At 40.6% G+C, this 15,486-nt stretch overlaps 1 protein-coding gene across 1 annotated transcript in view; it reads right to left on the bottom strand.

Moving 5' to 3' along the window:
- Nucleotides 1-7,947: 7,947 nt before the first annotated feature.
- The window catches only part of ADHFE1 (alcohol dehydrogenase iron containing 1), a 34,094-nt gene continuing 26,555 nt past the window's right edge, over nt 7,948-15,486 (bottom strand). The window contains exon 15 of the mRNA XM_053896180.1: nt 7,948-10,800. Coding sequence (XP_053752155.1) covers nt 10,717-10,800 — 84 coding nt within the window. The 3' untranslated portion in view covers nt 7,948-10,716. The remainder of the gene's footprint in view (nt 10,801-15,486) is intronic.

The following is a 15,486-nucleotide window of genomic DNA, read 5'->3' as shown; positions in this document are numbered from 1 at the left end:
CATAGATCTAGATCTGTGGCTAGTCAGAGTTCTTAGACATGACACCAAAAGCATGATGCATAAAAGGAAAAAATGATACATTGGACCTAATCAAATTAAAATTTTTTGCTCTGTGAAAAAGCATCCTGTAAGAAGATGAAAAGACAAGCAATAGACTGGGAGGAAATATTTGCAAACCTTGTATTTGACCAAAGACTTGTATCTGGAATATATAAAGAATTTTCAAAACTTAACAGTAAAAACATAAACAATCCAATTAGAAAATAGGCAAAAGACATGAACAGACATTTACCAAAGAGGATATACAGATGGCAAATCAGCACTTGAAAAGATGTTCAACATCATTAGCCACTGGAGAAATGCAAATGAAAACGGCAAGGAGAGCTCATGGCATGCCTACCCAAATGGCTAAAACAAAAAATAGTTGTAACAGCAAATGCTGGTAGGATGTGGGGAAACTCACACGTTTCTGGTGGGAATGTAAAATGGTGCAGCCCCCTGAAACAGTTTGGCAGTTTCTTATGTAACTAAACAAGTGGTTACCATATGGCCCTCTTAGACATTTAACCCAGAGAAATGAAAACTTGTGTTCATCCAGAAACCTGTGCACAATTGTTCATAGCAGCTTTATTTGTAATAGCCCCAAGTTGGAATCAATCAAAATGTCCTTCAGTGGCTGAATAGTTAACAAACTGGCACATCCACACCACGGAATACAACTTAGTAATAAAGAAGAAGGAACTATTGGTAGATACCGCAACCTGGGTGAATCTCCAGAGAATTATGCTTAGTGGGAAAAAAGCCAACCTCAAAAGGTTTCATGACTCAAACGTACAAAATTATGGAAATAGGAAATAGATCAGTAGTTGCCAGGGATTGGAGAGGGAGAGAAGTGGCTATGGCTCCAAAAGGGAAGCACAGGGCATCCTTGTGATGGAACTGTTCCAGATGTGGCCTGTAATGGTAGTCACGTGAATCTGCACATAACACTTGATAGAACTAAGCACATACACAAACGAGTTCATGTAAAATTGGTGACATTGAGTAAGGTGCAAGGACTGTATCAATGTCAATTTCCTGGTTGTGATATTATACTACAATTGTGCAAGGTGTTACCATTGGGAGAAACTGGGTGACAGTATATGGGATCTTACTTCTTTCAGTTGCATGTGAATCTACAATTATTTCCAAATAAGAATTTTAAAAAAGGTACAGAGAAAGATGAAAAATATTAGATTATTTATAATTATCTTTTTTTATTCTATAATTGTTATCAGTAACCACTTAATCTAACTTCTTGTCCAAGTGACCGATCTGTAATACAGATCTGTCTGTGGCATACCAGCCAGGCCCTGATGGTCTTCTACCACCTTTCTGAATACATTCCAAGTTCCAACAAGGCACCAGACTTGAGCCATGTTTACTTCTTCAGCCTCAGCTTACCACCTCTTGCCTTGCATGTGACACTCCAGCAATACTGAATTGTTGAAAATTTTCTGCACACCCTATTTTTACTCTGTGCTGTCTGTCATTCCTGCTGTTTATGTTACTTGGAATGTCTCTGTGACTTCCTACTTCTCATCTAATTCTGACTTTCCTTCAAGGTTCAACACAGGAGTCACCTCCTTCATGAAGCCTTTGTGAACTGTGTGTGTGTGTGTGTGTGTGTGTGTGTGTGTGTGTGTGTGTAATTATAACCTTAACTCCCTGTAGTTTGAATCAGTCTTGGCTTAGTGTTGCATTTAGCAAAAGTATCACAGCAAAAGTCTGACATGCAGAAATAATTTTAAAACAATCTATATCATTACTGCCATCTCCCAAGAAACTCCAAAAGGGGTTCCATTCATAACACAGAGCCAAACTTTAAAAACAAACCACTCTCCTTCCCCTCTTTACCTTCCAGGGCCTTGCTTGTTAGCTGCCCATAATCTCTCCCTCTCTGCTCACCTCCCCCAAGACTCTCTACACTCAGCTTGCCACATCAAGGTTTTCCTTCTCTTTCCTGCCTCTTGACTAATTACTTTCTTTTCTGCCACTGGCTCTTAGCCCTTTCTCATGTAAATCCTTCAAGACTGTCATTTGCCAGCAAACCCTAGGTTACTAGGGTTACCATAACAAAATCTGCAGACTGGGTGGCTTAAACAACAGAATCTTATTTCCTCACAGTTCTGGAGGCCAGGAGTGCGAGATCAGGTGTCAGTAGGTCTGGTTTCTCCTGAAGCCTCTCTTCTTGGCCCACCTTTTCACTGTGTCCTCACATGGTCTTCTGTGTGCACGCATCTCTGCTGTTTCTTTTGTGTCCAAATTTCCTATTCTTATAAGGACCCAGTCAGATTGGATTAAGGGCCACACACATGACCCCTTTTAACCTTATACCTTTTTATGGGCCCTACCTTCAAATACAGTCTCATGCTGAGGGAATTAGGGCTTTAACATACGAATTCTGGGGAGACAATTAGTCAAGGGAGGCTGAGAATCCAAGCTAGCAAAGATAATATCCCTCCTGTTTGTCATAGGGAGCAATCGATGAAAATTTGAGAGCCTCTCCGTCTCTCTCCCTCCATAAAGTTAGGGAATATCTTTTTGTACTCAATTTTAAGTAAAAAAAATGAAATCTATAGATTTTGGTGTTTCAGGAGCATGACAGCCCTCCTGGCCAGTGCTCATTTCTGGGGAGCTCATCCGAAACCTTTTATCAAGGGTGTGAAAATTAATAAAAGGATATCTTGTTTAGAGTAGAGTTGGATGCCAGCAGGGGGTGCTCTTAGGCCCCACCACTTGTCAATTGCAGACCCAACAGGAAGAGCCAGATCTTGCAGTGGACACAGCTGTCCCAGCTGGAGGAAGAGATGCCCAGCCAACGAGAGACAGTCACAACTCAGCCAATGAAAAGCCACTATACCTTAAACTACCAGTTTACTCCAATGGGCTTTTTGTTTATAATCGCCCTCCCAACTTCCCTCTTCTCCTTTGTTCTGCCTACTTGCTTCTGTTTTTGCAGTAGTATGCTTGTCCTTGATCGTGATTCCCTGCTATTCCCAAATAAAACCATCTTTTGCTGGTAAAATAACTGGTTGTTATGGTTAATGGGGGCATGTGGTAATTAATTAATGTTCAATGTCAGCAAGAAGAGCCAGAACAGGGAGCCCTGTGGTGCCTCTCAGTGAGCAGCAGGACCACTGGGTTGTCTTTTTCTAACTGGATGTGAGTAGTCGTTCTTTTCTCCACTTTGACACTTTTGCCCTTGAAGCACATTTTGATTCTAATTTGTATCCAAGGAGCTACTGTACCAATAATTACATGCACTACTATGTATGTATTCACTCTTTCAACATTCCTTTCCTGTTAAAATGGAAACTTTTAACAACATAACTTTTTTTTAAGTTTATTTATTTATTTTGACACATAAAGGGAATGAGAGAGAAAAAGAGAATCCCAAGCAGGCTCCACACTGTTAACACAGAGTCAGATGCAGGGCTCAAACTCACGAACTGTGAATTCATGACCTGAGCTGAAATCCAGTTGGACACTTAACTGAGCCACCTAGGTGCCCCCAACATAACTTTTAAAATAATAATATAACAAGGAGGATCTTTCCCTTTCTTTCTTTTTCTTTCTTTCTTTCTTTCTTTCTTTCTTTCTTTCTTTCTTTCTTTCTTTCTTTCTTTCTTTCTTTCTTTCTTTCTTTCTTTCGAAGGCACAAGTGAGTGAGGAGCAGAGAGAGGGAGAGGAAGAGAGAGAGAAGCAGGGCTCCCCTGATGTGGGACTCGAGCTCATGAACTGTAAGATCATGACCTGAACTGAAGTCAGATGCTTAACGACTGAGCCACCCAGGTGCGTTATTTTCTTTTTTAAACAGAGATAAGACAGAAGTTTTATCAGTCTGGTAACCTTGTAGCTGGGAGTTTTACATTCTTTAAAATAATTACACTGAAATGAAACTCAGTGTTCTGGTACTTTTTAATGGTCTCATCATGGTTGAAGCAAATACCATCAAGTCTAGAGTCATAAGCAAGCGTCTCCTTTCTGCTCAGGCTTTGATGGGTACATCCCGAAAGGTCTCAGCCTTGAAAATAAAGTGGAAACGAGAGGCAGAAGCTGTTTGGCGAGCCAGTCATGGTGGGGAGGAGATAGGACAGTGCTCAGGCATGGGTTCCCAGTCTGGTGAAGTCCTGAGGTAAGTTTCTGGGCGTTGTCCTGACTCTCCTCGGGGTTTCATGGTCTTGCCACACACTGGGTAGAACTAATTCCAGCTGAAATCTGAGCCCGCTAAATTTGAAATGTGAGAAAATTGCAATCCTCTCAAAGTGTGGTTCCTGGAGCAACAGCATTACCTGGGAACTAGTTAGAGATGCAGATTCTCACTCCCCACCCAGACCTATTGAAACAGAGACTCTGGGGACCCAGCCCAGCAACACATGTTTTACTAAGGCTTCCAGAAGCTTCTGATGTGTGCTGAAGGTTGAGACCACCACTGCTCTGTTTCTGTCACCACCTATGCCAAGAGGCTGCCAAACAGGCCCAAGTGCAGTTTAACTTTCCTTTACCAAATCAACTCAACCACAGACCCCTGGTTCCAACCCAGGTTGGCAGGATTTGAATTTCTGGGGAGATAGGAGGAAAAGACTGACCTAGAACTAGCGTCCCAGGTAATTCTTGTTCTGAGGGAAGTTTGTAAGCCCTTAGTACCCAACTGACATCGCTGCAGTGATCTGATAGTCAGCTGCTGGGGTAAAAGTCTTCCTGCAAGCTTAGCATTCAGGAAAGGGAAGAGAACTAACATTTACGAGCCAGGACAATGGGACTATGGGCTAGCCACTGTTCTAGACATGTAGCATATATTACTTCCTATTGCTGTTTATAACAACCCTATGAGGTAAAGTTTGTGCTCAGACAATCTAAGTGTTTACCCAAGGTTACTCAGTAACAAGCAGGGCTGGGATTCACCCCCAAGGTGGTTTTATTACCTCTAATGCCCTTCTGTGTGGCCACCAGCATGGGCAGCTCAACTTCTCTCTGACATGTCAAAGGCTTGCAGAATCTTCTTTTTCTTTTCCTTTTCCTTCTTCCCCTTTTAATAAAATAGAATCCTTTATTTCACAAGTACTTATGGGGTCCCTACTGTGTTCAAAGCACTGTGTTGTACACAAGTGTATACAGTATTTAAATACAATTTAAGAAGCTCTTAGACAACAGAAGGCACTTGGAAGGCAGTGAACTTGGTGGCTGGGAATGGAGGGTCAGGATGACCTTGGGATCAAGTGATAGTCTTACCCTTTACTAGCTGTGTGAAGTTGGCAGGTGGCGTGTGTGTGTGTGTGTGTGTGTGTGTGTGTGTGTGTGTGTGTTTATATAACTTAAGTCTTAGTTTCCTCATTTGTGCAAAAAGAACATAGCAGTGCCTCTCTCATAGTGGGTAAACCCTTGATAAAGGGCCTGCCACAGGTTGAGGGTGCATTAAATTGACTCAATAAATAAACTGTTAGTGTGTTTAGTTGATTATTATTGCCAGCTGTAGTAGATGCCCTAGTAAATTGGCTGCTGCATTTGATAAGAGTTGATATTGGTGTTTATAAAGTGACAATAATTTGGCTTAAAAATACTACTAAACGTCATGTTCCTATAATCATTCCTTAGCACCCCCAAATCACCCCTACCTGCAGAACCCCCATCCTCCTCTCCCCAAATCTGTGGTCTCCTTCCTCCTTTGGAAAACTGTTTTGTCAAGGTATCAAGCTATGTTTTGAGTATATAATAGTTAAAGGAGATGTGAAAAATGAAAGGAAATTAGCCTGTCCTTACTCAGGTGGCCACTCCAGCCTGGTAGTACTCTTTGGACATCTTTCCATTTATATGTTGCCTTACAAACATTCTTTTCTCATATGTAGTGCTTGGTATACCAATCACATGGGTCTCCAGTAAATGTTGCCAAAGCCACTGGGACCAATGTGCGTAATTGCAGAGATTAGAGAGGTTTTTGATGAGAGGAGCAACTTAGACCCTTGGGAGGGATCTCGGTGGAGATGGTTGTTGGTGTTGCCTCTTCCCAGTGCAGCAGTCCTTGCACTCACAGACCTGGATGGTTCTAGAACAACCTTATAGAAAAGGATATTTATATCCTCCCTTGGGTCTTTTTTCTTGGCCGGGAAAACTGGGAACCATGAATGTACTAACACAAACCTGTAGGTTTCGGGGCCCATGGAGGGTTCTAGAAGGAAAAAAAATGTGAGTAGCAAAAGCAGACTTGGTGGTCTACAGTTTCACTTAAAAAGCAATAATGTAACACTAAAGTAAGTTTCATAATTTTATTTGGGAATTTAAATCTGTATCTGTTCATGTGAACTGTTTAAGATATACTGACATGAAAGAAAAAAAAACCACAGGTGACTCTTGCAGGCCTGCACAAATAGCCCAGTACTGGTGGCGCATGTGAGCTCTGTTTCATTTCTTTCTGGTTTGCACTACTACTTGTTTTGAAGAGAAGATTGAAGGAGAGGGGAAACAAAGACAACAGCGGAGTATAAATAATTTGACGGTGTGAATCAAAAGCCATAAAAATGCCCATATTCTAATTTTTTTTAATGTCTATTTATTTTTAAGAGAGAGAGAGAGACAGAGTGCTAGCAGGGGAGGGGCAGAGAGAGAGAGAGAGAGAGAGAGAAAGAGAGAGAGAAGCAGGCTCCAGGCTCCAAGTCAGTCAGCCCAGAGCCTGATGCGGGGCTTGAACTCACGGACCGTGAGATCATGACCTGAGTCAAAGTCATATGCCCAACCGACTGAGCCACCCAGGAGCCCCAAAATGCCCATTTTCTAATATAAAAAGCCAGCTTGGGGATTAACTAACCTAAGAAGTTAATTTAGAATATGAAAAAAGCCAAATATACATTATTCATTGCTATGTCATTGGTAGGAGTAAAAATTTGGAAGCAATCTTGATGCCCTATAATAAGGATAAATTATTAAATTTCTATTCAACAAAACATTGTGTACTTTTAAAAATAGTGATTGTGAAGATTATGTGGCAACATAGAAAATACTTAAAATGTCATCTCTCAAGGGAAAAGAGCTGAAAATTACACTACCCAAATGAAAAAGATGGAAAGGAAATACATCAAATGATAACAGCTGTGTTTGGGTAATGGCATGATGGTAGTTTTTTCTTTTGCGCTCATGATTATTTTAATCAGTTTTCCAATTTTATAAATTGGAAAACCAATTAAAAATACCCAAATTAAAAAGCCAATATTTAAAGCCAGAAAGAATGAAATGTGGTTACTTTAATGTTGACTGTTCCGCACAGAGCTTCATGAGGGATTTCACAGGGGACAAAATTGCAAACAGTTATTGCGATTTGTGGGGGGGTATGCATTTATTCCGAGTTGTTACGGTGGTTGGAAAGACAGTGGAATAATAGCAAGAGAAACTAGACCCTCCCACCCCCAGCTGCCAGTAATTCAATCTAGGGCTTCAAGAACCAATTTCTGCCCGTTCAAAATGCGGCTCATCCCTGGAGACTACCTCCTGCAGGCCATTGTGATAGTGATGGCGGGGATGTGGGCTGGCCTCTGCAACAGCTCCCAGAGGGTCAGGCGTTTGATGGAGGGCCTGGGCAGCTGTCTGGGCTTGGGGTTGCTGGTCATCAGAGACAAGGCAGCCTGTGCAATGTTGACCTGGAGGTGAACAGTCCTCTTTCTTATACCCACTCCCTGGAGGCAACAGTCCCTCATTAGGGTACAGTTTCTAATCCAAACAGCCATTAATCTTTCTCAGGGTTAAAAGGCCAGAAAAGCAAGTTTTGCTCACTGTTTTGGTACTGTACTTGTCTGTCTTTTGCAAGAGCAGACTTACTTCACTGACCACTGGAAAACACCCCACAGCTGTGTCCACAGCTATGCAAAAATGCTGAGCCCAGCATGGACCCGGTGCACAGAGAAGGGATACAAGTGCAAACCAAATAGTCTGTTTATTGTGACCCTTGACAAAAAGGATAAACATGACGTACTTGAAACAAATTAGTATTCTGTAGCATAGGGAAGCGCAAGGATTTTAAGTGAAAATTCCACCATATATGATAGTTGACTGAAAGTGATATTATACAAACTTTTGAATAATATTCTTTTAATTTTTCTTGCCTTAGCAAGTAAATGAATCCAAATAAATAGAGCTATAACCCCTAACAACTTTTGGTCTTTTAAAGGTAATCAATAACAAAATAGGATTTGAATTAGAAAGATGCACTTAATTGTTGTCGCAGAAACATTAGAGTGTTTGGTTTACAGAAATGGGCTGACTTTCTTATCTCAGGCTCTTTTAATAGCCAGTAAGTCAAGAAACACATCTTTTCCATATTCTCAAAGTGTAAGGACCAGCACGATGGGTATAAAGATAAAAAACATGAAGCCTTCCTCAATCTGTTTCTTCATGCTTGACCTTTAAATCCTTCCTCTACAGAGTGATCATCACTGTGAATACCAAACACTTCTGGTGAGTCACATTTAGACATCTGGCTACTGATAGTAAAGGCAGAGAACGTTTAAGAGATAGAGAATTCATTTTTATGTCTCACACTATTTTACATTAAATTTCCCAAACTCAAAATTTCACATTAAGGATTAGGTAATACATAAAATCTAGTCGTAGCATATTCAAGCTGGAAGAGGCCTAGGTTGAATAAAGTAAAACTCAAGACAGACCAAGGGACTGGAGTGGAACCTAGGGCCTTTGACCCCTAGCCTAATGCTGTTCTAATGATACCACATCACTTTGTAGAATGAAAGAGTTCTAGAACTTACCTGGACTTTTTTTTTTGGGGGGGGTTGGGTTGGTGGGGAGACACATATATGTTTTTTCTCTGCCAAATGTATTTTGAGACATTAACAACTTTTACTAAACTTTCCTGAAGGATTTCAGATTGGCAGAGAATTTAGCTGTATTCTGCCTCGTTCACACAGCTTCTGCTTTCAGAATCCATGATACTCTTGAAATGGAGGGAATTTTAGCTAGATGTGGTCTGCAAGGTATAACTGAAATTCTGTTGGCACTGTCCTATGCTTGCCTTTAGAGCACTTGATATACATTTGAATGTCCTATAGGAATTAAAACTATATCTTAATGATACCGTTTCTAAGTCAAAAATATATGCACACATATAATATATATAATAAAAAACATCTACCAAATTTTTAACAGTGGCTATCTTTTGGATGGTTCAATATTAACAAATATTTTCTTTTGTGTTTACCAGTTTTGGGTACCAAATGTATTTTATGTTTATAATTAGAGAAAACTCTAGAAACATTATTTCAATGTTATTTAAAAGATCTCAAGGACATAAAGACTTTTATACAGATAAAGTGGGCCTGGTCAGGCTGAATGGCACAGTAATGCACTTCTTTTCCATTTTTAAAAATCCTGATGTAATTATATATAGCATTACTTATTTGATTAAAACTTTAATTCAGCTTAAAACACAAATAAATCCACAAGGGCACTGAGATCCAGACTGCCAAAGACTTGAGCAGGCAAAAAACATCAGTGTGGTTACCTTTGTGAGGCGAAATGAGCCGTAGAAGTTTCTGTAGGCTGGGATTGACAGAGAGGCAAATGATCATGCTACTTAGATTCTACTGGCAAGGCTGAAGTCTATTAACTACAACACTGCTTGCTTTTGAATTAATTTATTCTGAGCACCAAAAACATTTTTCCAAAGAGGGAATTACCATGTAGGGTGTTAGTGTTTTTCTCCAAAGAACAATTTGTTTATTTACCACAGGATCAGTCTCTCATATTTTACCTCTTTGGATCTGCTTTAATCTTTAAGTATTAGTTACTAGTATTTTCATAAATTAAGATGAATCTGACCTAAAACAATAAAATGATATTTCTCTCTTTTCTCTGGTCCTTTTAAAATGAGAAAATATGTGCTTATAACAAATCCAAACAATACAGATGTTTATAAAATAAAAAGGGGAAGTATAAAATATAAGGTGAATATTTTCTCTTAATTTTCTGTACCCCAAATTCAATTTCTCTAGTGATAACTTTTGTTATTTTGATGTGTATCATTCTTCTTCCTATATATAGACAAATACTTATGTATAATTAAAAAGTAAAAATCAGACCATGCAAATATTTAATTGTTCTGCTTTTTTCCAACTTAGCAGTATATCATGGGCATATTTCCAATATGTTTATCTCATTCTTATTGATAGCACTATAATATTCCATTACTTAATATACTCTGATTTATTTATCTGTATACTATTAATGAATATTTAGGTTCTTTCGGATTTTTTATTAGAGTGCTGCCAGAAACATCCTTGCCATCTTCCTTAACACACTTGTGCTCATATTTCTATAGGCTCAATTTCTAGACTAGGGATTACTGGGCACGGGATATGTGCATTTATGTTTTTGATAGATACTGAGCTTTTGCCCATTTTATAAATAGAGCAGTTGAAATCTGTGTGGTTTGGGGCAGGAACATGAATGCTGATGTCTAGCCCAAGGTCCAACATAGTGGGCATTCTTCCACTGTTTACAGAAGTAGTTTGACTTTGAGCATTAGGGAATCTTCTGCAGGAGAAACTTATTATCACATTCAGATTGGTAACAGGTATGTCATGTGTGGAAATAAAAAGACAAAGTTCTGGCTAGCTTGGCTTCTGTTGTCAGGACTGTGATGGCCAGTGGTAATTCTTTCAGTGAGAATGAAAATTAATACAGTTTCATTGAAGCTTCAAACAGAGCAGACAGGTCCTCTTCTGACTGAGGGCGTGGTGCAAGCTTGGTGACCCTTTCCTGAAACAGTAAACAAAAGCAGTTACCCAGGGCTTTGAAAAGACAGTTTGTAAAAGGTACTAGGTTATGTAAATTAACTTGGCCATAAGAAACAATGACTTGATAATAGTTATATCTTTGAAATCATATTTTGGGGCACCTGGGTGGCTTAGTCAGTGAAGCATCTGACTCTTGGTTTTGGCTCAGGTCGTGATCTCACGGTTTCATGGTTCAAGCCCTGCATCAGGCTCCACACTGACAGTGTGGAGTCTGCTTGGGATTCTCTCTCAATCTCAATCTCTCTCTCTCTCTCTCTCTTTCTCTCCCCCCTCCCTCCCTCCCTCTCTCTCTCCCCCTCCCTCCCTCCCTCTCTCTCTCCCCCCTCTTTCTCTCTCTCCCCCTCTCCCACTCACGCTGTCTCTGTTTCTCTCATAAATAAACTTAAAAAAAATCCTATTTCTTGTTTGCCCTATTCTAGCTGATCCCCAAGTCAGAAGTTTATCAAATGACACCTCTCCCACAAAGCCTTCAAAAGCCATTATGCTTACGTTCTGGCAATAGCCTGCCCAAAGTATAGAACCAAATCAAGCTCGGGTAGAACACCGCCTATAATGACCAAACTGCATTGGTCAGCAGCCTATGCCAGGTAGGTCTTTCTGGGCAAAGAGCACTGTCCCAGAAACAGCATGTGCTGCCAAGGAAAATAGAACTGGGTTGTCCTTGACTTCAAAGACTGTATACTTTGCAACTTGGACTTAAGGTATATTTATTTATTTTTTATTTTTTTTTAATTTTTTTTAACGTTTATTTATTTTTGAGACAGAGAGAGACAGAGCATGAACAGGGGAGGGGCAGAGAGAGAGGGAGACACAGAGTCTGAAACAGGCTCCAGGCTCTGAGCTGTCAGCACAGAGCCCGACGCGGGGCTCGAACTCACGGACCGCGAGATCGTGACCTGAGCCGAAGTCAGCTGCTTAGCCGACTGAGCCACCCAGGTGCCCCGGACTTAAGGTATATTTTAAAAAGATTTCATTAGGACTTAACTCTCAGGCTACAGGCAACAAGTGACTCCTTTTTTTTTTTTTTAATGTTTATTTATTTTTGAGACAGAGAGACAGAGCATAAGCAGGGGAGGGTCAGAGAGAGAGGGAGACACAGAATCGGAAGCAGGCTCCAGGCTCCGAGCCATCAGCCCAGAGTCCGACGTGTGGCTCGAACTCATAGACCGCGAGATCGTGACCTGAGCCGAAGTCGGACGCTCAACCACCCAGGTGCCCCAAGTGACTCCTTTTTAATATTAACTAAGGTTTTCTGCCTTCCCACATGAATTCAGCGACTTGCTTAATTTCTCCAATGTTATTGAATGGAGTTAGCAAAGACAGCCAACACATCCTATTGCTGTATATACCCCCATCAGTGTCTTCTTAATCCCAATGGGACAAAGGATTAAAAGATACTATAATGACCACGCTGTGTCCAAATTTCTGGGCCTAAATGAAATTAAGGTATAGGGATTGCGTGTCCAACTCCTGGTTTTGGCTCAGGTCATGATTCCAGGGTCATGGGATCAAACCCCATGCCAGGCTCTGCATTGAGGGTGGAGCCTGTTTGAGATTCTCTCTCCCTCTCCCCCTCTCCCCTGTGCTCTCTCTCAGTCTCTCTAAAATAAAAAATTAAAAAAAATTAAGATGTATGCTATATTTTTAGTCCCATTCTCATGGGTCTCTCAGTTTATTTTCTTTTAAGCACCTATTTGGGAGCATAGCTGGTAGATGAGGCAGCTCTATGAGGGCAGAGCTGTGTTCAGTCTTCATGCCCAGTGCCTATGAGAGTGCGTGACACACGGCACATAGGTGCCCAACAGTTATCTGATGAGTTAATGACAGTGGTGGGAGGGGGGATATTGACATTTCAAATATTCACATATTCAAGACAGAACTCTAACTCCTGACTCCCATTTTCTTCATCTCAGAAGTGATACCCAGTCACTCAGGCAAAAGCCTAGGAGTCCTCTTGATTTTCTTTCCTTTCTCTACAGGTTCACTCCATCAGCAAATTTGTCCAGTCTCCCTCCAAAGTAAATCCCAAATCTGACCACCTCTCACCTCCTGTTCCACCACAACCCAAGTCTAAGTCATCCTCACTCTCCCCTCCACAAATCTGTTTCCACTTTTGCTCTACTCTCGCCCCCTACAGGTCATTCTCCACAGAGCAGCCAGGTGATATCTCCCCCCCGCCCCCCACCCCAGTATAAATTGCTCCTATCATTGCTTGCTTCATGCTCTCTGATGACTTCCCACTGCAATTACAAGACTATGCCTCCAGTGCCACCCTGTTCAGGCCCTGATGCTCACCTCAGCTCTGACTCTTCTCCCATCAGTTCATCTCACTTAGCCCCACCATCCCCTCTCAGTCCCACAAAAATGCTCATCTTCGGGGCACCTGGGTGGCTTAGTCGGTTGGGCGTCTGACTTCGGCTCAGGTCATTATCCTGTAGTCCGTGAGTTCGAGCCCCATGTTGGGCTCTGTGCTGACAGCTCAGAGCCTGGAGCCTGTTTCAGATTCTGTGTCTCCCTCTCTCTCTGACCCTCCCCCGTTCATGCTCTGTCTCTCTCTGTCTCAAAAATAAATAAATGTTAAAAAAAAAATTAAAAAAAAAATGCTCATCTTCATGCTGTCTTAGGGCCTTTCCCCTCTGCCTGGAGTGCTTCTCCCAGATCTCAACATGGCTGCCTCCACCTCTAGTCAGAAACCTTCTGTGACCACCCTCGCTGGAGTTCCCTCTACACTGTCCCATGTGAAATCACTATCTCATTGCCCAGGTTTTCCTTCATATCATTAATCATTAACTGGAATGATTTCATTTATACCTTATTTATAGATTTGATTAGATGCCCATTGTCTGTCTTCTCTCACTAGAATGTTAGTTAGGTCTATGAGGTAGGGAAGAGACTTTATTTTTCTCCTTACCATATCCTGTTCAATGCATGTAAAAACAGGACCTCAGTAAGTAAAAGGAAGGTAAGGTAAAAGGAAGAATGAAAATAAGAAGGATGTATTAAAAAAATTAACTCAGGGGTGCCTTGGTGGCTCAGTTGGTTAGATATCTGACTCATGATTTTGACTCAGGTCATGATCTCCCAGTTTGTGAAATTGAGCTCTGCACTGGGCTCCATGCTGATAGTGTGGAGCCTGCTTGGGATTCATATACAAACTCTCTCTCAAAATAAACAAATAAACATTAAAAAAAATTAACTCAAAATAGATCTAAATGTAAAGACTTACATGTAAGATGTAATACTAAAACTCTTAGAAGAAAATAGGGGAAAATTTCATGACATTAGATTTGGCAATATTTTCTTGGCTATGACACCAAAAACACAGGCAATAAAAAAAAATAGGTAAATTGGACTACATCCAAATTTGAAACTTTTATGCGTCAAAAGACACTCTCAAGAGAGTTGAAAAGACAGAATGAGAGAAATATTTGCAGATTATACATCTGATAAGGGAGTAATATCTAGAATATATAAATAATTGCTACAACTCAACAGCAGAAAACCCTAAACAACCCAACTCAAAAATAGGCAAAAGACTTGAATAGATATTTCTTCAATGAAGATATATAAATAGCCAATAAACACATGAAATCAGTCATTAGCAAAATGCAATTCAAAACCACAATGAGTTCCCACTTCCCATCCATCAGGGTGGGAAAAAACAAATGGTATAAAAGGGTGGGTATAAAAAAATGGAAAAAACAAATCTTGGTGAAGATGTGGAGAAATTGGAACCCTTGTGTATTGCTGACTTCACTTATTGTTGGTGGGAATGCGAAATGGTACAGCCTCTATGGAAAACAGTTTAGCAGTTCCTCAAAAAGTTAAACAGAGAAGGTGTACCCTATGATCTATAATTTTTTTCCTAGGTATATAGCCAAATAGATTGAAAGCAGGGACTAAAACATATTCATACAACCAATGTTCATAGTAGCACTATTCACAATAGCTTAAAGGCAGAAACAACCCAAGTGTCCATCTGAACATGAATGGAAAAGCAATTATGTGGTATATCCATGCAATGGAATATTACTCAGCCATAAAAAGGAGTGAAATTCTGACATTAAGGATTTATGCTAAGTGAAGTCATTATACAGACCCAAAAGAACAAATATTGTAGGATTCCACTTATGAAACGAGGTACCTGCAACAGGCAAATCCGTAGAGACAGAAAGTAGAATAGAGGTCATCAGAGGTTGGGGAAGGGGAGTTACTGTTTACCATTAAGCAATAGAGCAGAGCTTCTATTTTCTGGAAATGGATAGTAGTGATGGCTGCACCATACTAAATGTACTCATTGGGACTGAATTATGCACTTAAAAATGGTTAAATTAATACATTTTATGTTAGAGATATTTTACCATGATTAAAAAAAAAAAATTAAAGAAAGGAAGGAAAGGGGTGCCTAGGTGGCTCAGTTGGTTAGGCATCGGACATTGGCTCAGGTCATGATCTCATGGTCTGTGGGTTCGAGCCCTGCATCAGGCTCTGTGCTGACTGCTCAGAGCCTGGAGCCTGCTTCTGATTCTGTGTTTCCCTCTCTCTGTGCACCTCCCTTGCTCTCTCTCTCAAAAATAAATAAACATTAAAAAAGACAAAAGGAAGGATGGAAAGGCAGATGGGAGAAGGATGGGGGACAATATGATGA

The sequence above is a fragment of the Panthera pardus genome, unplaced genomic scaffold (genome assembly GCF_024362965.1).
Source record: "Panthera pardus isolate Hobbes unplaced genomic scaffold, ASM2436296v1 HiC_scaffold_7, whole genome shotgun sequence".
NCBI classification, from domain to species: domain Eukaryota; kingdom Metazoa; phylum Chordata; class Mammalia; order Carnivora; family Felidae; genus Panthera; species Panthera pardus.
This window is presented reverse-complemented; position numbering and strand designations above follow the sequence as displayed.